The 25,528-nt window shown below is 45.6% G+C and overlaps 1 protein-coding gene across 1 annotated transcript in view; it reads right to left on the bottom strand.

Moving 5' to 3' along the window:
• The window catches only part of LOC126188379 (Down syndrome cell adhesion molecule-like protein Dscam2), a 797,799-nt gene extending 772,540 nt beyond the window's left edge, over window positions 1–25,259 (bottom strand). Inside the window, exon 1 of the mRNA XM_049929978.1 lies at window positions 24,866–25,259. Coding sequence (XP_049785935.1) covers window positions 24,866–25,259 — 394 coding nt within the window. The remainder of the gene's footprint in view (window positions 1–24,865) is intronic.
• Between the last annotated feature and the right edge of the window lie 269 nt (window positions 25,260–25,528).

Below are 25,528 nucleotides of genomic sequence, written 5' to 3'. Positions count from 1 at the left end.
TTATCAGGCAACAACACCATAGGCAGGTCAATCCACTCCACTGTATGGGAGACCTTGTAATACCACGTTTTCTTGTTAGGGAATTAAGTTATAAATTAAAACAAAAAAAAATCCTTGCTTCCTGATTTTCTGTGTATCCCCAAGACTGCATTCCCTCTACGCAGGAGTCGTTTTGGACCAGATTAATTTTAATGCAACACATTTCAAATTATAATTATTGGTACTAAACTATATGACGGTGAAAAGGACGCTTCTTGGTTCCAAGAAGGATATCCGAAGCGCAGGAATACCTTCCTGCCAGATAGCTTTCGAGTAGGGCCTGCAATGAAATGAGAATCCAACACATCTGCACAGATGGATTAGAACTCGCTTGTAAGACACAAATAACTTTTTGTAGCAACGGTCGTTTAAGACAGCAACAGAAGAAAGTGCCTACCCTGACGGTCTGCTGTTATCTTGTTGAGATCGAGTTTTTAAACAGGACCCAATGTGGTCATTCAGCATCACTTCTCTCGATGTCTCGGAACAGTCACTCGTATCGACCACGTGGTCAGCGTCCGTCATGTTGGCGAAAGTCTGGCTCTAAGGCAGTGTGAGATTGTAGTAGTGTAAGGCCTTTGAAAGTCGAATACGACGTATAATATTCGCAAGACATAAGTCGTCTGTGTGACTCATGTGAACGGAAGACAACCGCCGGCTGCCGACTGCGTAACACGGCGGGATGCTACGGCCTACAGCACTGGATCCCAACTTTTCTGAGACTATTACCATACCTGAGTGCACTCAGATGTTATATAGTAACATCTACCCCTCGCGCCTCAGTTTCATCAGCACTAAAACCTAATTAAATTTTAGAATGAAAAAGAATTTTCTTTGAAAATTTTTATTTTTAAGATGATAGAAGGTAAATGATATTTAGTTTATGTTCGTGTTTTATTGAAATATGAAACAATATGTCAGTGGTACAACTGGTACTGGTTATTTTTAACAACTATCTTTTATAGAATGATGAAAAGAATCTACATTGATGGTAGAGAATTGCTACAAAATATGGTCTCTTCCTGCACCACTCCTTTCCCTAGTGACACTTGCTTCCCTCACACACTGCACCCATATTTAAAGCCAACACAGTTAAAATGTGTGCATCTTCCTTACCGTCTGTAAATCACTTGACTGTTGGACTACTTAAGTTTCAAACGGCAGATCTTGAAGATTTCAGGCTGACGACACCTACTGTCTGACCACTGCAGTAACAATATCTATATTATTAATAGTAATACTGTACAGGTTGTGCAGCATTGTCTTAGAGGTCATTTTCATGGGATACTGAAGCGTATGTGATGTATTTTACTACCATAGATGCATGGTACAAAGTATGTGTGTAGTGGTTGGTATGTGATAAAGATGTTCAGATATCCATTTCAGAAGCTGTAGCCTCCACTACAATCTCTCATGTGTTATTGCTAGTATTTGGAAAAAAATGTAAAATTTGGTGACCTGACGAATCAGTATTACAATCCTATGAGACACTGGTAATAGTAATGATCTTATAAAAATAATTGAAACACAGTTGATCGATTTTGTTTATACCCCTTAGGAAATGTAATTTATCCCTCAGAGAGTAATGACCCCAGGTTGGGAACCACTGGCCTACAGGCTAGGTAACACAGCATCACTGGTCCACTATTGCTCTTCACTGATAACACTGCCCAAGATAATTAAAGGATAACTTTTCCTTCCAATACCTCGTAATTGTCTCTCATTGCGAGGTATCAGTTTGAAATTTCTGTCAATCGTGGCCACAAATTTTCACTGTATCGGTTCGAAAGTGTGGCGCCACATGACGTCACCCTCGGGCTCGACTACGCTCCAAAGATCAAGATGTCGACAGTTGCGAAAAAAAAGGCCACAACTCAAACTGCATGTGACGTTTATGATGTGTTAATGGTGTCACATTGGCACCAAATTTCCCCACACGTCTACCGAGCGTCACCGTGGATCTATGGTGGGAACCTCGTCGCGCCCTCCCCACATTCCCCTCCTAGGCACCTGCTGGTAGGCAACCGCATGACAGCCCTTCAATGCCAGATGCATGCATGCAGGCGCTTAAGAATACTTCGCAAGTTTTCTCTGCGAGGGCAAATTTTTAAAACTCTCAGTAAATGTGGGCGGGTGTCACCGAGGGTATTAAGGTACTGAAGGGCGTTAGAGCGACATTTTTTCTGTCTCCATTCGCACACGTGTCAATGTCACTCCCATTCGCCCAATTCACCTCCTCTCCCTTCCTCAAAATCACTCCTCAGGGCCCGCATCTCGTGGTCGTGCGGTAGCGTTCTCGCTTCCCACGCCCGGGTTCCCGGGTTCATTTCCGGCGGGGTCAGGGATTTTCTCTGCCTCGTGATGGCTGGGTGTTGTGTGCTGTCGTTAGGTTAGTTAGGTTTAAGTAGTTCTAAGTTCTAGGGGACTGATGACCATAGATGTTCAGTCCCATAGTGCTCAGAGCCATTTGAACCATTTGAACCATCACTCCTCAGGAGGATGCCAAACAGGAGTCCTGAAAGCATAAACACCCTTTGCTGTTTCGAATGACATTTCGTGGAAAGGGTTTGGACGATTTCTAGTGGTTTCACGAGCAGAAATTGCGGTCACAATGCTCTCCAAAGGGATGCTTCACTTACGAGGAGATGCAGCACCAGAATCTCCTCAGAGAAGGGTTGGAACGTCCAGGTGTGTCAGCAGTGTCATACGTTCTCAAGAACGTCGTCCTGTTGCTCACTGCAGTGCGAACCGACGTTTCCAAGCGCGAAATAGTGGGAATCAACACCCCAACGAATGAGGTGATTTCATTGACGCTCTTTATGACATCGCCTGAGGCCTTTTCATGTCGATTCTGAGCAGCGGTGTGTCTGAAATGTTTTCCTCGGCCACTCACAACAAAAAAGCGTAATCTCAACTCTTGGTGTCGCTGTTCTGACCCCATCACAGAGGCGTCTCAAGATGGAGTGATCTGTGGGTAAGACGGTGTGTGATGACTTTCCCATCATGTGACAGGTCCACGGTGGCACTGTGCAAAACTGTTGTAAAATTTGGTGCTAATGCGACATCATCATCAAGCCACCTTAGACGTCACATGAACTTCTGATGTCTTGCCATTTAGCGGCATGTGTCGACATCTTGCTATTTGAAGCACCATGGAGCCCGAGGGTGAGGTCGCAGATAATAAAACTGTTGCACCGTTACAGAGGAAGGCTGTAGGCACCTTTCAGCGAAATTTCAAAGTTATACATCGCGATGGGAGGCAATTACGTGGTTTCGAAAAAATTATTCTTTAATTCTGTTGCGCAGTGTAGTATTTCTCTCTCTCTCTCTCTCTCTCTCTCTCTCTCTCTCTCTATCTCTCCGTCCTACAGTGGCTTCTTTGATACACTCCTGGAAATGGAAAAAAGAACACATTGACACCGGTGTGTCAGACCCACCATACTTGCTGCGGACACTGCGAGAGGGCTGTACAAGCAATGATCACACGCACGGCACAGCGGACACACCAGGAACCGCGGTGTTGGCCGTCGAATGGCGCTAGCTGCGCAGCATTTGTGCACTGCCGCCGTCAGTGTCAGCCAGTTTGCCGTGGCATACGGAGCTCCATCGCAGTCTTTAACACTGGTAGCATGCCGCGACAGCGTGGACGTGAACCGTATGTGCAGTTGACGGACTTTGAGCGAGGGCGTATAGTGGGCATGCGGGAGGCCGGGTGGACGTACCGCCGAATTGCTCAACACGTGGGGCCTGAGGTCTCCACAGTACATCGATGTTGTCGCCAGTGGTCGGCGGAAGGTGCACGTGCCCGTCGACCTGGGACCGGACCGCAGCGACGCACGGATGCACGCCAAGACCGTAGGATCCTACGCAGTGCCGTAGGGGACCGCACCGCCACTTCCCAGCAAATTAGGGACACTGTTGCTCCTGGGGTATCGGCGAGGACCATTCGCAACCGTCTCCATGAAGCTGGGCTACGGTCCCGCACACCGTTAGGCCGTCTTCCGCTCACGCCCCAACATCGTGCAGCCCACCTCCAGTGGTGTCGCGACAGGCGTGAATGGAGGGACGAATGGAGACGTGTCGTCTTCAGCGATGAGAGTCGCTTCCGCCTTGGTGCCAATGACGGTCGTATGCGTGTTTGGCGCCGTGCAGGTGAGCGCCACAATCAGGACTGCATACGACCGAGGCACACAGGGCCAACACCCGGCATCATGGTGTGGAGAGCGATCTCCTACACTGGCCGTACACCACTGGTGATCGTCGAGGGGACACTGAATAGTGCACGGTACATCCAAACCGTCATCGAACCCATCGTTCTACCATTCCTAGAGCGGCAAGGGAACTTGCTGTTCCAACAGGACAATGCACGTCCGCATGTATCCCGTGCCACCCAACGTGCTCTAGAAGGTGTAAGTCAACTACCCTGGCCAGCAAGATCTCCGGATCTGTCCCCCATTGAGCATGTTTGGGACTGGATGAAGCGTCGTCTCACGCGGTCTGCACGTCCAGCACGAACGCTGGTCCAACTGAGGCGCCAGGTGGAAATGGCATGGCAAGCCGTTCCACAGGACTACATCCAGCATCTCTACGATCGTCTCCATGGGAGAATAGCAGCCTGCATTGCTGCGAAAGGTGGATATACACTGTACTAGTGCCGACATTGCGCATGCTCTGTTGCCTGTGTCTATGTGCCTGTGGTTCTGTCAGTGTGATGATGTGATGTATCTGACCCCAGGAATGTGTCAATAAAGTTTCCCCTTCCTGGGACAATGAATTCACGGTGTTCTTATTTCAATTTCCAGGAGTGTATAATTTTGTCATATTTGTAGTTTATACCTGATCTCATATAAAACCTGGATAGTCGAGCACTCTTTACTACCGATTTCAATACTTTATATTCGGTTCCCTGCTTGTATGTATATCTTAAATGCAGAACACATGTCAATTAATGAGCCAAATTTGAGCAGCTCCCATTGTTGTGACTGTGCTACGGACCCTACTGTTCACCTACCACGTACATCACGTTGATTAGCTCTGATTAACTGATGTTCCAGTTAACTCCTCGATTAATGCCTCTAAAGAGGATCGAGACGGACGATCCCAAAACCACAAGGTACGGCATCACATTCTGTGGGTTACATTTACAAGTGGAAATGATGTGCAGGTGAAGTGTACCACCACAGCCTCTTGCTTACATTCACATGAATGGCCACCAATGATGTTTTGTGAATGAGCTGAAAGACAAGAAAGCTTACAACTGAAACGGATACAGTGTATATCGGCTAGACGACGAATTGTGCTGAAATTATCGACATTTCCTTCAGCCTTAGTAAGAGACCATTATACGAACAATAATATACGTAAAATGAAAGGAAAGGCCTTGGTGAATTTTGCGGAAAATATGGGGGACAGTGATACACACTCTGCATGACACTTTGCCAGTGAGACGTATCCTATATTTCAAGTGTTAAGACCAAATCAGATCCAGAGCGCAAGTAATCGCTAATAGGTTTGTGAAAATGTCAGTAAAGGTCATCCTTGCTACCTTCGTTACAGTAGCCTCCACGTGGAAGACAGACTCGCCTCTGTTTTACAGCGAAATATCATTGTCCATGCCTGTGCCCCGTTTATCTCGAAGCCGACATTGAAAACATATACTTTACGTAATATCGTCTTCTTTCTAATCCTACTGTATGAAGGACAGATGCTAATCATTTCAGAAAAAAAATTTTGCAGGCAGTCTTACACTACTGGCCATTAAAATTGCTATAGAAAGAAAAAATGCAGATGATAAACGGGTATTCATTGGACAAATATATTATACTAGAACTGAATGTGATTACATTTTCACGCAATTTGGATGCATAGATCCTGAGAGATCAATACCCAGAACAACCACCTCCGGCGGTAATAACGGCCTTGATACGCCTGTGTATTGAGTCAAACAGAGCTTGGATGGCGTGTACACGTACAGCTGCCCATGCCGCGTCAACACCATACTACAGTTCATCAAGAGTAGTGACTGGCGTATTGTGACGAGCCAGTTGCTCGGACACCATTACCCAGACGTTTTCAATTGGTGAGAGATCTGGAGAATTTGCTGGACAGGGCAGCAGTCGAACATAATCTGTATCCAGAAAGGCCCGTACAGGACCTGCAACATGTAGTCGTGCATTATCCTGCTGAAATGTAGGGTTTCGCAGGGATCGAATGAAGGGTGGAGCCACGGGTCGTAACACATCTGAAATGTAACCGCCACTGTATAAAGTGTCGTCAATGAGAACAAGAGTTGACCGAGATGTGTAACCGATGGCACCCCCATACCAGCACGCCAGGTGATACGCCAGTATGGCGATGACGAATACACGCTTCCAATGAGCGTTTACCGCGATGTCGCCAAACACGCATGCGACCATCATGGTGCTGTAAACAGAAACTGGATTCATACGAAAATATGACGTTTTGCCATTCGTGCACCCAGGTTCATCGTTGAGTACACCATCTCAGGCGCCACTGTCTGCGATCCAACATCAAGGGTAACCGCAGCCACGGTCTCCGTGCTGATAGTCCATACTGCTGCAAACGTCGTCGAACTGTTCGTGCAGATCGTTGTTGTCTTGCAAACGTCCCCATCTGTTGACTCAGGGATCCAGACGTGTTGCACGATCCGTTACAACCATGCTGATAAAGTGTCTGTCATCTCGACTGCTAGTGATACGAGGCCGTTGGGATCCAGCACGGCGTTCCGTATTACCCTCGTGAACCTACCGATTCCATATTCTGCTAACATCATTGGATCTCGACCAACGCGAGCAGCAATGTCGCCATACGATAAACCGCAATCGCCATAGGCTACAATTCGACCTTTATCAAAGTCGGAAACGTGATGGTACGCATTTCTCCTCCTTACACAAGGCGTCACAACAACGTTTCACCAGGCAACGCCTGTCAACTGCTGTTTGTGCATGAGAAATCGGTTGGAAACTTTCCTCACGTCAGCACGTTGTAGGTGTCACCACCGTCGCCAAGCTTGTGTGAATGGTCTGAAAATCTAATGATTTGCATATCACAGCATTTTCTTCCTGTTGGTTAAATTTCGCGTCTGTAGCTCGTCATGTTCATTGTGTAGCAATTTTAATGACCAGCAGTGTATGAAAATGAAAGCAATTTTAAGGCACATCTAATAAATTTCTGAAAATGCTGCATCTACTTGTTCTATATGTTACTGATTGCAGATGCAGTAACCAAATACTGTTTTATAGTTACGTTAATCTGGGTAGAAAAATAAATCCATCATCAAATTAATTTTAGATTCACAACATGGAGCTAGCAAAAGCAGAAAAGAAAAATACCGGGTGTTTCTTTATTGTTTACGATAGCAAAAATTTTCGACCCTTTCTTCCACTGCAGAATCGACTCACAAACAAGCAAATTTCATGGGATGCCAGCAGACATGTCACCATGCAAGAGAATTAAAAGCAGCATTCATCTCTGAGCGATCAAATCTGCTTATCGAGAGGACGTAGCGTGCAACCCATTTTTCTGTAGCAGGACTGCGTCGGACGTTGGTCAATACAAGCGCCGTCCGGGTGCACACAGACTGCAACAAGTGTCGTTCACACGTTCCGTTATTGTGATCAGCAGGAATGGATGAGGTATTGTTCATCTTGCTTTGCGACTCGTTCATTACGAGTCTCTTGGCGCAACATAATCACACTCGCGTAATTCTGTGGACGTCGATACAACAGTGCGCAGTTTCATTGTTACTCGTTTTTAAAAATGGAGGAGAATGACGTTCTTAAAACAACTTTGTCGATGTTCTCATGCATAACATGGCTTAACTATCCAGAATTCTATTTACCCTAGATGTATTTCAAAACTCCTAAAGAACTTTTAATCCAGCAATCCTTTCAATATTACCATCACAAGTTTTTCTGAGGTGTGAGACGGTCACCATTCGTTCTGTTATTCGTGGTTGTTCGTTTCCTTCCTCAGCTTGTATTTACTTGATTTCTTTTCTCCTCCACACATCATTCTAAAGCATTTCTTCAAATACCGCTTGCTCTCTCTCAATACATTCCTTATTTAATTTCTTTTTCTACACTAAGTAACACGCAATATTGGTTTCTGTTTCCCCACCATTGACAGTACTTCTTCTTTATCATTCTGCCAATCCGTTTCTTCCTTGATTCCCACTATGTCCATATTTCAAAAGCCCATGCGTCATGGTTAAAATTTTTCTGCCATATAATAGGACAAACTAGACAAAATACATTATCAAACGTCTCCTTAATCTGCTTTCCATACCACACTCCTCTTAGAGAATGCTCATTTTTCTATTGATATTTTAGATTTATGATGCATACTGCACTTGCCGTTTTCTATTCTACGTCCTAGCTACTTCACCTCGCCGCTTTACTGCCTATTGCGCCATCGACGAAGTGCTGGCAAGCGCCAAAATGTACCCTCTACGAGCGTCAAGTACAGTGAATATACATGTACATCTACGTGATTACTCTGCTATTCACAATGAAGTGCCTGGCAGAGGGTTCAATGAACCGCCTTCAAGCTGTCTCTCTACCGTTCCACTCTCGAACGGCACGCGGGAAAAAACTAGCACTTAAATTTTTCTGTGCGAGCCCTGATTTCTCTTATTTTATCGTGATGATCATTTCTCCCTATGTAGATGGGTGCCAACAGAATGTTTTCGCAATCGGAGGAGAAAACTGGTGATTGAAATTTCATGAGAAGACCCCGTCGCAACGAAAAACGCCTTTGTTTTATTGATTGCCACTCCAATTCACGTATCATGTCTGTGACACTATCTCCCCTATTTCGCGATAATTCAAAACGAGCTGCTCTTCTTTGTACTTTTTCGATGTCATCCGTCAGTCCCACCTGATGCGGATCCCACACCGCACAGCAATACTCCAGAATAGGGCGGACAAGCGTGGTGTAAGCAGTCTCTTTAGTAGACCTGTTGCACCGTCTAAGTGCTCTGACAATGAATCGCAGTCTTTGGTTTGCTCTACCCACAATATTATCTATGTGATCGTTCCAATTTAGGTATAAATTACTGTTAAACACCAGTGACTGCTAATACGAGCGGCTCACCTATCGTACACGTGCAATGCAAAATGTACTGCATACTTCGTTACGTAAGTGAAATGTAGACACATATCTGAACGGAAAACTCGAAGAGAGTGTTCATAAGTTCTATAAATAAGAGAATCACAAAAGTGCTTACTAGAAATATCCCTAAGTCTCTCCACACTGTGACCAAGTTCAGTTTATGTTTATCTGAAACATAACTGAAGAAAATCTCGGCTAGAATTGTCAGCAGTACGTCATTCGAAACATTGAGTTTAACAAAGCAGCATTAAAGTACCTCTTCTAGAAGGCGTTGCATGGGGTGAGCACATTTTACACTATCGCCATTATAGAGTTTTAAAGAAACAAAAATGTAAATCGTTTTCAGCCAGTTAGGACACGAAAGAAGTGACGAGCAAAGTGACCAGGACACGGACGTTGTCACATCTTAGATGAAACATGTGCCGCTATTGTAGTAGAGTCTGCTGATACAGCTGACGTACCCATAATAAATGGTTCAAATGGCTCTGAGCACTATGGGACTTAACATCGGAGGTCATCAGTCCCTTAGAACTTAGAACTACTTAAACCTAACTAACCTAAGGACAGCATACACATCCATGCCCCAGGCAGGATTCGAACCTGAGACCGTTGTGGTCGCGCGGTTCCAGACTGAAGCGCCTAGAACCGCTCGGCCACACCGGCCGGCACCCATAATAAAAGGACATAAAATACACCGATGAATTTATCGATACACGAAGTCCACAATGAGAAACATTACTATATAACTGATAAGTTATACACTTGTTTTTACGACATACAAGCATTCATATTTTACTCCAGGGTCTTTAACATTACATTAAGGAGTGTAGTAACTGTCCCCACCCCCTTCTCCAACACTGTAATTTACATGTCAATGAACACTAGCGTTTTCACTGTGCAGTGCCACAGTAATGCCGGTTGAGTAATTCAGGCGAAAAGTAGTCTAAAAACCAAATGAAAATATACGACTGCACCAAAATACTAGTGAAAATCGCCGACACATCTGCGAGTCGATCCCTATCTTTAGTATCTGAGTAACACCTAGTCTGCTGGTTTCCGATAGCTTTTTACGTGTTGATTTGATACACTGAGTTGGGAGTCGAGTGTTCCAACCTTGATCATACTGGGACAAAAAATGGAAAAATACACATTCAAATGTGCTCTGTTCCTCTGGGTAACAGTTCTACAAATGAAGACATTGTCTCTAGTGTCTGTCATTGTACTTCTGACTTAGAGGTTTTTAATCATACAGAAATTTTAAAACAATTAGCCATTTCACACTGTTGTAGGTTCTGCTTATTGTAGTCATTATCAGATCCATACCAAGGAAGTGTTGCATATATAAAAAAGTGTATATGTGTATGTCTGGGATATGCTCCAAACCCCTATGTCGATTTCAACAAATTTGACACAAAACAGCAGGCGTAGCAAACATCGGCACTATGGGGTTTATAATCTCCTATCTTCAAACGTAGCGGACAGAGGGGCAAAAACGTATTTTTTACAGTCTCTGGCATACAGGCTGCACTGCACTACAGGCATGATATTGACAAAATTAGCGGCATGCTGCTTTGCAGGTTTAAGCACACCAACAGATATTGCCGTAGTAACACAGCGTATGATCACTCTTACGAAAGTATAGTCGCGCTATCAGCTGTGCACAGCGCAATAAACACAAACATGACTTGGAAGGAACAGAAAGTCTGACGGATGAAGAAAAGGGGGTAGAAAAAGGAGACTAGGATACTGGAAGTGGGAATTACTCGCTGAGAGAAGCCTTCTAGTACCAAATTAAGGCTTCAGTTTCTGGAAGAAATTTCTGAGATTGCAGGTCAGGAAATAAATCGTGCACTGTGGAAAACGGGCAACGAATAGAATCAAAATGTTTGAGTTGGAATGTTGCGAAATGATGCTGAAAAATTTGTGAAGACGTAAGATAAGAAATTTGCTTCAGGAAGAAAACCATCTATCTGTACAAAATCACAGAAAGCTTTGAAGGTAATGAAAGGACGGGAGTTATTTAAATGAGGATGTGTCAAAGCAATGGAAGATAATGGCAGCGCCGAAAGTAGCATGATGTGAAAATGGTATACCCAGCAATCTGGAAATAAGTACTATTTAATACCTTACACCTTAACGACCTTAAAAAAATGCCTTTCTGCGTATACGTCACTGTATCCCTCCCTATTACACTACTGGCCATTAAAATTGGTAGACCAAGAAGAAATGCAGATGATAAACGGGTATTCATTGGACAAATATATTACACTAGAACTGACATGTGATTACGTTTTCACGCAATTTGGGTGCATAGATCCTGAGAAATCAATACCCAGAACAACCACCTGTGGCCGTAATAAGGGCCATGATACGCTTGGGCAATGAGTCAAACAGAGCTTGGATGGCGTGTACACGTACAGCTGCCCATGCAGCTTCAAAACGATACCACAGTTCATCAAGAGTAGTGACTGGCGTATTGTGACGAGCCAGTTGCTCGGACACCATTGACCAGACGTTTTCAATTGGTGAGAGATCTGGAGAATGTGCTGGCCAGGGCAGCAGTCGAACAGAAAGGCCCGTACAGGACCTGCAACATGCGATCGTGCATTATCCTGCTGAAATTTAGGGTTTCGCATGGATCGAATGAAGGGCAGAGCCACGGGTCGTAACACGTCTGAAATGTAAACGTCCACTGTTCAAAGTGCCGTCAGTGCGAACAAGAGGTGACCGAGACGTGTAACCAGTGTCACCCCATACCATCACGCTGAGTGATACGCCAGTATGGCGATGACGAACACACGCTTCCAATGTGCGTTCCCCGCGATGTCGCCAAACACGGATGCGACCATCATGATGCTGTAAACAGATCCTCGATTCATCCGAAAAAATGACGTTTTGCCATTCGTGCACCCAGGTTCTTCGTTCTGTACACCGTCGCAGGCGCCCCTGTCTGTGATGCAGCGTCAAGGGTAACCGCAGCCACGGTCTCCGAGTTGATAGTCCATGTTGCTGCAAGAGTCGTCGAACTGTTCATGCAGATGGTCTTGTCTTGCAAACGTCCCCTTCAGTTGACTCAGGGATCGAGACGTGGGTGCACGATCCGTTACAGCCAAGCGGATAAGATGCCTGTCATCTCGACTGCTAGTGATTCGAGGCCGTTGGGATCCAGCACTGCGTTTCGTATTACCCTCTTGAACCCCCCGATTCCATATTCTGCTAACAGTCATTGGATCTCGACCAACGCGAGCAGCAATGTCGCTATACGATAAACCGCATTCGCCATAGACTACAATCTGACCTTTATCAAAGTCGGAAATGTGATGGTACGCATTTCTCGTCCTTACACGAGGCATCACAACGTCGTTTCACCAGGAAACGCCGGTCAACTGCTGTTTGTGTATGAGAAGTCAGTTGGAAACTTTCCTGATGCCAGCACGTTGTAGGTGTCGCCATCTGCGCCAACCTTGTGTGAATGCTCTGAAAAGTTAATCATTTGTACATCACAGCATCCTCTACCTATTGGTTAAATTTCGCGTCTGTAGCACGTCATCTTCGTGGTGCAGCAATTTTAATGGCCAGTAGTGTATGTTCCAAACGTTGCTATAGCACCTGTATCAGTGGAACACCGTCCCAACTCCCGCAGCCAGTGGTTTTTTTATACCTGATGATGATAGCGGAGACAACTGTTGATAGGCGGAGCGCTTTATTGTAAGAGAAGAGGTTTAAAAACCAAGGTCATCTTAATCATACATGACAACGCGAATGAATGGAAGACAGATAAAAAGTTTTTTACCCAAAACCAAGCCGTGTAGGCTGGAGCGTAATTTTCCTACATATTGCCAGCTGCTTGCGCCATCTGTCGTCCCACGGTTACGCGGCGGGCCAGAGCTGCTGCGAGCTGCTCAACTCGCCTTCCCGCACATACATCACTGTGGCCCTCTCTGTTATGTTCCAGAAGCGCCTATTTAAGCGGAACACCAAGCCAGCCATGGCTCCAAGACCCTGGCGATCATCATAGGCCGCACCACCCGCTCCTTCCGCCTCCATGATTTCTACCTCACGATTTATGGCCGTCCTATCTACCTCACTCCTACCCTCAAATACCTTGGCCTCACACTCGACCGCCACCTCACCTGGACTCCCCATCTCCTTACCATCCAAAACAAAGCTCACAACCGCCTCCGCCTCCTGAAACTCCTGTCCGGCCGGACGTGGGGTCTGCATCCTTCCACCATGCTTCACACCTACAAATCCATGATCCGCCCCATCCTTTGTTATGCCAGCATCGCTTGGATTTCCGCCCCTCCCCGGTTCTATAAAGCCCTCCAAATCCTCGAACGCCATGCACTCCACCTCGCCTTCCGCATCCGCCTTCCGTCCCCACCGCGTATCCTCTATGACCTCAGCCCTCCCCCAACTTCTCCTTTTCCTTGAACACATCCGAACACTATATATTGTCCACCGCCTCGATCCCCCTCACCCCCTGGTGTCTCCCTTACTCTCCACACCCAACCAGTTGCCACGCCTTTACCGTTGTGTCCCTCCCTCTCTCCATCTCCACACCCTCCATCTCCTTTCCCAACACAACTTCCACCGTCTACCCCTCCCAGATGATGAGCTTCGCCCTGACATCTACCCTTCCTACCAACTCTAACCCCCTCTTCCTGCCTCCACCTCAGGGCTCCCTCTCCTCCCCCTCCCTCCTTCTGAGCGGATTTCCCCTCTTACTCCCCCTCCATCTCTTGTGCCTTCTTTCAGTGTCTCTGCGCTCCCTCCTGCCCTGTCTTCCCTTTTCCTCTCCCGCCCAATGTGTCTCCTGCCTCTTCGTGAACCCACGGTTGCCCCTACTCTCTTCATCCCGCCTCTTCGCCAGCTGCCCCATGCTCTCCCCTCCTTTTCCATCCTTTCTGACATTTCCCTCGGCAGGTCCCACCTGGTAGTTTTATTCTTCGTCGTGTGTGCTCCAAGTGGGTTTTAAGTGTGTTGTTTCGGAGTGTTTTTCATACTGTGGCCAACTTTTAACCTGTGCATGAGCATCCAGTGTCTTCTCTGTGTTTTAAGAATCGCCAACTGTGTTTTTTAACTTTCTGGTGACTTTTTTAACTGTCCTCCATGAACGTCTACATGTCCATGTCTTTTTACCTCCATTTTTCTCCCCTTACACTGTTTTATGTTCCCCTTTTTATCTCCTTATGTATGTATTATTTTATTCTAGTTTTAGTTGTCGTGTCACTCGGCTGAAGAGCGGCGGATTGTGCTGCTGACAGCCCTCCGCTGCCAATATGGGGCAGGGGAATGAAATCACAATAATGAAAAAAAAACAGACATGGCAGTCAGTAGCTTTGCACTGGCGCAGACAGCAGTCGAAATCTCGAACGCTTTATTCGAAGTGACACGGCTTGAAAAGCGAGAAGTTTATTGCTGTGACGACACGAACAGCAGCCGCCAGCAGCTACCGGCGAGCGGGTCGACACACCGAGGCACAAGCGTAGATATGACTGTCACGTGCAGGTCGAACTATTTCCTACTTCTGTGGAAATCTACTAGACACAGTCACACGTGTGGTATCACACCACGAAACAATTATTTACGCTCGCGTTCTGGATCCAGAAGTCAGTTCTAGAGAAGCGACCAGCCCCGGAAACACTTCATGAGGACATCACATTCCTCTCCACACTGCATATGATGAAGATCGGCTGGTAGCACGAGGGATTTTTTTTTCCAACCTCCGATCGCTTAGTGTAGAAGTTACGCGAGTGGCAGAAAGTGGACATGCGCTGTAGGCTACTGCGCAACTCTCGCACTACACACTTCACCATAGCCGACTTCAAGGCATGAGTCTGCATTGCGCTGCAGCCACGTAAACACGGGTGCCGTCATTGCTGCTCCCGCCAAGTGTGAATTACGAAGTGTACTCCGGTTTCTGCAAGCAGGAGGAAATAGTGCAGCAGAAATTGATGACTGATGGTGTTGTGTGTGAATGGTGTCGAAAGTTTAAAAATGGCCGAATTGACATGCGTGATGAAGGGGGCTAAGGACGCAAGTCTGTCGTTACAGCCGACCTTGTTGAACGAGTTGACAGAACGGTTAGAGAAAATCTTAGGTTCACCATAACTGCTTTGTCTATAGAAATACTGGAAGTTTCAAGATCTGTTGTACACTCTATCATATCTGAACATTTAGGCTACAAAAAGGTTTGTGCTCATTGGGTCCCAAAAACGTTGACGGACGCCCACAAAAGTCACCGAATGGTGTCAGCTTCGTATCTCCTTGACCGTTTTCATGATCAAGGAGAGAACTTTTTGAAATCAATTGTTTCTGGAGATGAAACTTGGATCACATACGACACACCAGAAACAAAACGACAACACAACAACGGGTGCACCCAAATTCACCAAATAAACCAAAAAATTCAGACATTCAACAACAGAAAGGTTATGGCTACCGTGTTTTGTGACCAAAAAGGTGCGTTGCTTGTAGAGTTTATGCAACCCAGAACCAATATCAATGCAGCTGCTTGTTGTGAAACTTTGTGACATTGCGGAGAGCTATTCTAAACAAACGATGAGGAATGCTGACTTCAGGAATTGTGTTTATCAATGACAACACTCGTCCACACACTGCTGACACAACCCAACGGCTCCTGAACAGTTTCAATGGAACATTTTCGATCGTCCACCATACAGTCCTGACCTGGCACCCAGCGACTTCCGTCTTTTCCCTGAACTGAAGAGGTGACTAGGAGGCAGCACTTTCAAAACAACAAAGATCTTCAAAACAGCGTCAATGCTCATTTTAAATCACTGGCGGCAAAATTTTTTTAAGAGGGTACTGAAAAGATTGTCCACAGGTACGATAAATGTCTCAATGTTCTCGGTGAACAACCACAAGTGCACAAAAAACTTTTGGGAATAAAATAATTGTTTTATGTGAACATGTCTTTTATTTACAGCCTATCGGAAGTTGAAAAAAAGATGACTCTTGTATTTTCACAAACTTAATTTCTCTGGTTCTCTTATCTGGACCTCATCAACAAAGTATGACCCCAAGAAATTCCAATTGTTGCGAATTCGTTACAACGTTTGTACTTTTACGTCTGCCTACGACTCTGCACTTTATCTTTTAGTTTCCATTTCAGAAATTAACTTTGTTCAGGTAACTGGGAAACCTTACATTTCGGACTATAATTTGGGCAAACATACAGGGTGACAATATTGAACTATTTGAAATAAAATAATTTCTGAATGGTTTGCGTTAGGACGCTAAAACTGCATGGTTGACTGTGGTGCATGATGGGAATTAGTATATGCTGTATGGTTGGTTTAGCGATGAAGCCCACTTTCATTTAGATGGATTCGTCAATAAGTAAAACTGGCGCATTTGGGGGAACTGAGAACCCCCATTTCTCGATCGAGAAGACATTTCACCCACAATGTGTGACTGTGTGGTGTGCAATGTCCAGTCACGGAATAATCAGTGCGACATTACTTGATGACACGATGACTGACGAACGGTAGTGAAGGTTTTGAAAGATGATTTCATTCCCATTACCCAAAGTGACCCTCATTCCGACAAAATGTGGTCATGTAAGACGGAGCTCGACACCATCGAAGCAGGAGAGTGTTTGCTATCCTGATGGAGCACTTTGGGTAGCTCATTCTGGATCTGGGATACCCAGAGGCCACTGGCATGAGCCTCGATTGGCCGCCGTAATCTCCGGATCTGAACACACATGCGAGTCCTATTAAAGACAAGCTGTACAGCAATAACCCCAAAACCATTTCTCAGCTGAAAACAGTCATTCTGGAGGTCATTAGCAGTATCGATGTTCCAAGTCTTCAGGTGATCATGCAGAATTTCGCTATTCGTCTACGCCACTACATCGCCAATGATGGCAGGCACATTGAGCATGTCATAACCTAAGTCTGAATATCTCTAGTGACGTATACATCCTGAATAAAGTGCGTGTACGTCGTAGTTTGTAACTAGTTTACGTTTGTTTCATTTATTTCAATAATTGTCACCCTGTTTAAACTTTAATTCTGTGGAACTCTGATATTGTTGTTGTTCACTCACTTCAATAAGCTCCAAGTTTTTGTGTTTCGAAGTTATTGACTGTGTTACGATAGAACAACATTACATGTGTGACATACACTTTGTTCACAATAAAACTTCTTTTTGGCGAATATTTTCGTGTGATACTTGGAAGGGACATATCAATTATCAGTGCTTAAGGTCTGAATCAATGTATCATTAAATGTCAGCAAGGGCTGATCTTGGCTCATTTTTGTATCTTTCTTGAGGTGTAAGTCCTATACACCTCCCTAGGTGTCCTTAACAGTCAGAGAGCCCTTTGAAGTATGTACTCAAGCAGTGCTTTCCATGGTTGGGAGTGAACAGGAAGTTAACTTAAATCACACCAGCGTGTTAATTTTACGTCTACTGTAGAGTGTGGTAAGTTCTTCATAAACTCTGCCTAGAGCTGGCCGATAACTCTTTGAGGGTAATACAAAATCGGATGCTATGACGAGGGAGCAATCTACCACAACAGAAGCAGATGGAAGCAAATCCAAAACATTCTACCTGGCGTGCCAGAAGGATTCCCTGGTACTAGTCCACGATCGCTAGCCCTCAATGCTCGCTGAGAAAAGCAACAGACTAAGAAGAATCCACCGCCCGCACATATGTATGCTCTTTCGAATGCTGTGTTGGCTTCCGGCACTGGATATGTAACCCCATCGATCAGGAAGGATCACTAACTGCAGAGTAGTCACTTTCAAACTCAGACTCCTTCCCAGAGGATCCGCAGTGTGGCACATCAACTACAAGAGGGCTGCCAGATTGATCCTCGATTTCATGAGTTCCATCCTGCTCCTCGAAATTACATAACCATTAGGCATTCCAGGTAATCAGGATCAAGAGCGGAATGTACGTCTCTTCATTGGTCATTTCCGGCTCCTGCATACAGAATTTGTGTGAGGTGCTTTCTCCACACAGGACTTCAAGAAGTTTTTCTGTATCAGGTGATAGAAACGCCGGCCGTTATGGGCAAATTTCTCGCCTTTAAGAAAGCCCTGTACGTTCCGACCACAACCCATTTAGGAGGATTGAGAGAAGATCGTCTCCTCAGCTGTAGGCTCAAGAAAGCTTCCTTCACCCAGAAATTGTCCCCTTATGATTTTCCCTTTATTTCTAATATCATATATTGGATATTCTTGACACTGCATTGAAATGCTGCAGTTACGGTGAATAACTTCCTGTCTTCAAGAGTGATGCAGATTGTTATAGCGACGAGCACGGTGGTTCCCCGATTGGAACGCAGGCAGACAGTGAGTTTGGCCAAGCTATATAGTGCTTAAAATAAGGTAGTCGGATGACGAACCTGAGCAAGTCGTAAGAGTACGTATCATAGGCGATCTTAAAGTAAGGGGAAGCACCGACACTGAGGCACGATTTAAGACTTTTTCGTATGAGATATTACGTGTTAGGGTCCAGTTTTCACATTTTAAATGCTAGAGGCAGCCTAGGTATCAATAAAGATTCGCAATTCCACTATGCAGTAATCTCTTTATATTAAGAAACAAATGGCGATTAAAATTCTAGAGATAGGGTAAAAATCATTGGAGTGTAATACGAAGTGTGCTAGAGACTTCTATTGTGCCCTAAACATTTCAATCGGCATTGGGATACATTGAGTTTTCTGTTTGGGACACGTTCTCGATTTTTTGCAGACTTTGAGGTTAACTGTATGAAAATGAATAGTTAGGAATTGTTTTACTATGTTTGCTAATAAATACGCTATAATGGCACCCCAGAATATCTGAAAACTGTGATATTATAGCCTTGAGACTTGCAGGCCACTGCCTCCAGAAAATATAACGGAATATTATTTAAAGTTGACCAGCTACCTGCTTATCGAAGGACAGCAACATAGGCTGTTTGCAGCTCCGAGCGATTCCAATACACTACGAGATAGGCTATGAAGGACATCGTCGGAAGTGTATGGTAGTGGACGATTTGAATTAATTGCAAGGGCCGATTCACAAATGTACAAGGAATAGGCAAAATAATATGAGCAGTGGTAGTAATGGGATGTGTTGCGCTGGACTGTGCGTGTTCGGCACAGACTAGGCATCAGGGCAGGTTGTTTACGAGTAGTGAACACTTGATATTTGCATTCAGAGGTCGAGGTCGACTTGCAATGAAAGACCCAACAGTGTTACAAAGACAGCAGATTGTGGTGGCCCGATTAGCTGGAACATCGGTAACCACTGAATTTTTCAAGGGCAACTGTATCAATAGTCATGACAGTCTACACAAAACACGGAAAGATATCGTCGTGTAAACGTAATAGTAGGGGCAAGCCAAAACTAAATGACTGAGTTCGTCGTTTGCTAACACGAATTTTCTCAAAACAGCACAAAACTACGGCAGCTAAAGTGATTGCAGAGCTCAATAGCCATCTTAGAGACCCGTATCTATCGACAACGTCCACCGAGAACTGCATAAAGTGAATATTCATGGAAGAACTGCTCTATCGAAACTATTAGTGACGACAACCGACAAAAAGAAGCGTAAATCATGGTGTCAGGAGCATAGATCCAGGACGGCTGATCAGTGGGAAAAAGTCATAAGGTCCGACGAGTCAACGTTTTCGTTATTTCCAACATCGGGCCAGGTTTACGTCTGGATAACGCCAAAAGAAGCCTACAGTCCTGATTGCTTGATTCCAACGGTTAAGTATGGAGGTGGAAGTGTGATGGTGTGGGCAGACATATCATGGTATTCTACTGGTCCCATCGTTACTCTCAAAGGTCGTGTTACAGCCAACGATTATGTGAACATTTTAGGTGGTCAGGTGCAACGCATAATTCAAATGTTGTTCCCCAACAATGATGCCATGCTTCAGGGCGATAATGTAGCCCTCCACCAGTCAGGACAATAGAATCGTCGTATGAGGATAATGCAACTAAACTACAGCGTTTTCCACGGCCAGCACAGTCCCCGGACTTTAACATTATCGAACCCTTTTCTGCGGTACTGGAGCGCAGACTCCGGAGCAGATTTCCGCCTCCCTCGTCTCTACAGGCGTTAGAAGATGTTCTGATCGAAGAGTGGCAAGACATTCCACTGGAGACTATACAATCATTATATGCCAGTATCCCAAGAAGAATCGCAGCCATATTACGGGCAAATGGGGGTCCAACCCCTTGTTAATAGTTCAGTCCCAAGTAACTACAGGTGTTCGCATTATCTTGCCTATCCCCTATAATTCATGGCACTGTCAACCATACCTTTGCAGTCTCGAGTGGGCAGTAATGACCAGTTTTACTGTGGTCGATAATGGTCATAGCATTTCTGCATCTACATTTATTCTCCGCAAGCCGCCCAACGGTGTGTGGTGGAGGGCACTTTACGTTCCACTGTCATTACCTCCCTTTCCTGTTCCAGTCGCGTATGGTTCGCGGGAAGAACGACTGCCGGAAAGCCTCCGTGCGCCCTCGAATCTCTCTAATTTTACATTCGTGATCTCCTCGGGAGGTATAAGTAGGGGGAAACAATATAGTCGATGCCTCATCCAGAAACGCACCCTCTCGAAACCTGGACAGCAAGCTACACCGCGATGCAGAGCGCCTCTCTTGCAGAGTCTGCCACTTGAGTTTGCTAAACATCTCCGTAACGCTATCACGCTTACCAAATAACCCTGTGACGAAACGCGCCGCTCTTCTTTGGATCTTCTCTATCTCCTCTGTCATCCCGACCTGGTACAGATCCCACACTGATGAGGAAAACTCACGTATAGGTCGAACGAGTGTTTTGTAAGCCACTTACTTTGTTGATGGACTACCAACAATTAATTTTATATGATCATTTCACTTCACATCGTTCTGCACGCATACTCCCAGATATTTTACAGAAGTAACTGCTACCAGAGTTTGTTCCGCTATTATATAAACATACAATAAAGGATCCTTCTTTCTATGTATTCGCAATACATTACATTCTGTAAGGTGTCAGGCAAATCCAACACCTTCCATGATAACCCTGACATGATAAGCAAATCCAGTAGTATGTCACATAGCTCCGAATAAATCGTGACATTAAATTAACCAAAGTAATACGAGTAACGAGTGAGCAAATGGAATACCACAGACTAACACAAGAATGCCTAAATGCATGTCATACCTTCTCACCGTGAGACAGACGCAGTTCCGAGGGGAGAAACGAGAACAGAAGCCGAGAGCAGAACCGTGTTAAGTTAGAAGGCCCTGCGATAAGGGACGGACACCGACGTCGCCAGCTAACTGCTAGAACCACCCCCCAGCCCATGTTAAAAGCTAGAGCCCTCCAGAAGAACAGTATAGATCTTACGTTAACACAAAAAGGGCTACCCCAGCCGCAAGTTTTAGCGTGAGACTTTTTCGCGTCTCTGTTACGTTGCAAACGTTAAAAACATTGCCCCCACCACAAAAAGTATAACGTTTCACATTGGATAGACAGAATTTTTGTAGGCGGATCTTAAGATTAACATTGAGACCCTGATTGGTCAGATGAAAACACAGCCAGATAGTTTTTTTAAACCAACGTCGGTAAATTGTAGTAACGAGAAGTTAGGAGAGAGTTGCTTCAGAGACGGCGAGCTGGATGGAGCTGCGCCAGCCGCCGTCCCCTGACGAACACTGACAGGGTAATGAACGCACGCGATGCCGCATTTTTGAGCGCATAAGGCTTCACTCAAAACTGCAGAAGTCTCATCTGTTACACCCCCGTTTTGCGTAATACTAGTCTCGATCGTCAATTAAAGCTCATGGTATTCACATTTGCTACGTAAGTTAAAATCTGAAACGCGATGATTCTTCTGTTACATAATTATTGAGAAGCCACAGCAGCCACTGTAATTTACGACAAGTTAGATAAGTAATTAAAGATAACTGAGGGTCACTGTAGACCATTTTGATAGTTTTCTCTTTTGTGAAACTTAATTTAAACCTAGATTATAGATGTGATATGGCATAGGTCATCGTTCGATCCATTGTAGAACTTGGAAACCCACTCAGGGAATATTCGTTCACATTTTTGTTGAAAGCAGTTGGTTTTTATCATCCTGTATTAAAATATTTCCTTTTATCAATAGTGCAATTTATAAGCAATGTTTTGTGAGTAGAATAAAATTTCCCATGGTAAACTTAACTGCTTTTTCACCAGCTAACTAAAATTAGGAAAGCCTTGAACAGCTTCCACTAAATTTAGTTAGTATTAAGATTCTTTTACAGGGAGTGCAGTGGAGCTGACGCTGAAATCATTAAGTATGGTTATATCATCGCTAGTCTCACTGAACTCTTCTGAACTCTACATGTCATGTGTGGTCTGGCGTATCCTTACCAGCAACAGGTCCCAGGTTCAAACTAGTCAATTCTCTAAAATACACGCTCAGAGCGCCGTTGCGCGAAAGTGGTAGGGAGACACGACTTAGAACAAAAAGACACCACGCAGAATGTTAGAATTTGTCTATGTTAAGGGTCAGTTGCCACTCCCTGCACCAAGTGCCTATCCGCTGCAGATCTTCCTGCATTTCGCTGTAATCTTCTAATGCTACAACTTTTCTGTAAACTACAGCATCATTCGTGAAAAGCCGCATCGAATTTACGACACTATCTGCTAGGTCATTTATATGTATTGTGAAAAGCAATGGTCCCTAACACTCCCCTGTGGCACGCCAGAGGTTACTTTAGCGTCACGTCTCTCCATTGAGAACGACATGCTGTGGTCTGTTTCTAAAAACTCTTCAATCCAGCCACACATATGGTCTGATATTCCGTAGGCTCTTACTTTGTATATCAGGCGACAGTGCGTAACTGTATCGAACGCCTTCCGGAAGTCAATGAAAGTGGCATCTACGTGGGAGCCTGTATCTAATATTTTCTGGGTCTCATGAACACACAAAGCGAGTTGGGTCTCACACGATCGCTGTTGCCGGAATCCATGTTGATTCCTACCGAGTAGATTCTGGGTATCCGGAAATGACATGATACGCGAGGAAAAAACATGTTCTAAACTTCTACAACAGATCGATGCCAGAGATATAGGTCTATAGTTTTGCGCATCTGCTCGACGACCCTTCTTGAAGACTGGGACTACCTGTGCTCTTTTACTATCATTTGGAACCTTCCGTTCCTCTAGATACTTGCGGTACAGGGCTGTTAGAAGGGGGGCAAGTTCTTTCGCGTACAGGACAATGTAAAGGAACAGGATGTTAAGAGGTGCATTCAAGTACTAAGGCCTCCGATTTTTTTTCTAATTAACTACTCACCCGAAATCGATGAAGCTGGCGTTACTTCTGGACGTAATCGCCCTGCAGACGTACACATTTTACACAACGCTGACGCCATGATTCCATGGCAGCGGCGAAGGCTTCTTTAGGAGTCTGTTTTGACCACTGGAAAATCGCTAGGGCAATAGCAGCACGGCTGGTGAATGTGCCGCCACGGAGAGTGTGTTTCATTGTTGGAAAAAGCCAAAAGTCACTAGGAGCCAGGTCAGGTGAGTAGGGAGCATGAGGAATCACTTCAAAGTTGTTATCACGAAGAAACTGTTGCGTAACGTTACCTCGATGTGCGGGTGCGTTGTCTTGGTGAAACAGCACACGCGCAGCCCTTCCCGGACGTTTTTGTTGCAGTGCAGGAAGGAATTTGTTCTTCAAAACATTTTCGTAGGATGCACCTGTTATAGTAGTGCCCTTTGGAACGCAATGGGTAAGGATTACGCCGTCGCTGTTCCAGAACATGGACACCATCATTTTTTCAGCACTGGCGGTTACCCGAAATGTTTTTGGTGGAGGTGAATCTGTGTGCTTCCATTGAGATGACTGGCGCTTTGTTTCTGAATTGATAAATGGCATCCACGTCTCATCCATTGTCACAACCGACGAAAAGAAAGTCCCACTCATGCTGTCGTTGCGCGTCAACATTGCTTCGCAACATGCCACACGGACAGTCATGTGGTCGTCCGTCAGCATTCGTGGCACCCACCAGGATGACACTTTCCGCATTTTCAGGTCGTCATGCAGGATTGTCTGCACAGAACCCACAGAAATGCCGCCTCTGGAGGCGATCTGTTCAACAGTCATTCGGCGATCCCCCAAAACAGTTCTCTCTACTTTCTCGATCACGTCAGACCGGGTTGTGCGAGCCTGAGGTTGTTTCGGTTTGTTGTCACACGATGTTCTGCCTTCATGAAAACTGTCGCACCCACGAGCGCACTTTCGACACACCCATAACTCCATTCCACATGTCTCCTTCAACTGTCGATGAATTTTAATTGGTTTCACACCACGCAAATTCAGAAAACGAATGATTGCACGCTGTTCAAGTAAGGAAAACGTCGCCATTTTAAGTATTTAAAACAGTTCTCATTCTCGCCGCTGGCGGTAAAATTGCATCTGCCGTACGGTGCTGCCATCTCTGGGACGTATTGACAATGAACGCAGCCTGATTTTAAAACAATGCGCATGTTTCTATCTCTTTCCAGTCTGGAGAAAAAAAAATCGGAGACCTTAGAACTTGAATGCACCTCGTACAATGGTAGTGTAGAGAGCTGTGGAGGGGGAAAATGTAAGACAGGAATAAATACAGCAATTAAACCAGCACATAGGGTGTAAGCTCTATTGGGTTCACCAATCGAGAGGCGTACTTACCGGCGCGGACCTGGACGTCCCTGCTGATGAGCCTGCCGACGCTGTTGGAGGCGACGCAGCGGTAGACGGTGGAGTGAATGTCCTGGCGGTAGGCGGCGGGCGGGAAGGGCATGAGCACGAGCGTGCCGTTGCGCAGCACGCGCCGCACGCCGGGCACGTCGGCAGCGGGCGCGCCGTCCACAGCCAGCCAGTCCACCGTGGGCGGCGGGCTGCCGCTCGCCGAGCAGTCCAGCCAGCCGCCCGACGAGTTGGAGAACTCCAGCCGCGCCGGCGGCTCCAGCAGGAAGCTGGGGCCGCGCAGGTGCGAGTCGAACGCCCGCACCTCCATCGAGCCTCCTGCAACACCGCGCCGACACCGCCACCGGTCAGACACACCTGCCGCTGCCGCCTCCATCTACACTACTAACAAGGGAACCTCCCCATCGCACCCCCCTCAAATTTAGTTATAAGTTGGCACAGGGGTAGGCCTTGAATAACTGAATACTGATCAATCGAGAAAACAGGAAGAAGTTGTGTGGAACTATGAAAAAAATAAGCAAAATATACAAACTGGGTAGTCCATGCGCAAGGTAGGCAACATCAACGAAAGTGTGAGCGTACGAGCGTCGTGGTCCCGTGGTTAGCGTGAGCAGCTGCGGAACGAGAGGTCCTTGGTTCAAGTCT

This window comes from Schistocerca cancellata, chromosome 5 (assembly GCF_023864275.1).
Source record: "Schistocerca cancellata isolate TAMUIC-IGC-003103 chromosome 5, iqSchCanc2.1, whole genome shotgun sequence".
Taxonomy (NCBI): Eukaryota; Metazoa; Arthropoda; class Insecta; order Orthoptera; family Acrididae; genus Schistocerca; species Schistocerca cancellata.
The sequence above is the reverse complement of the archived record's forward strand: the minus strand, read 5'-3'. Positions and strand labels throughout refer to the sequence as shown.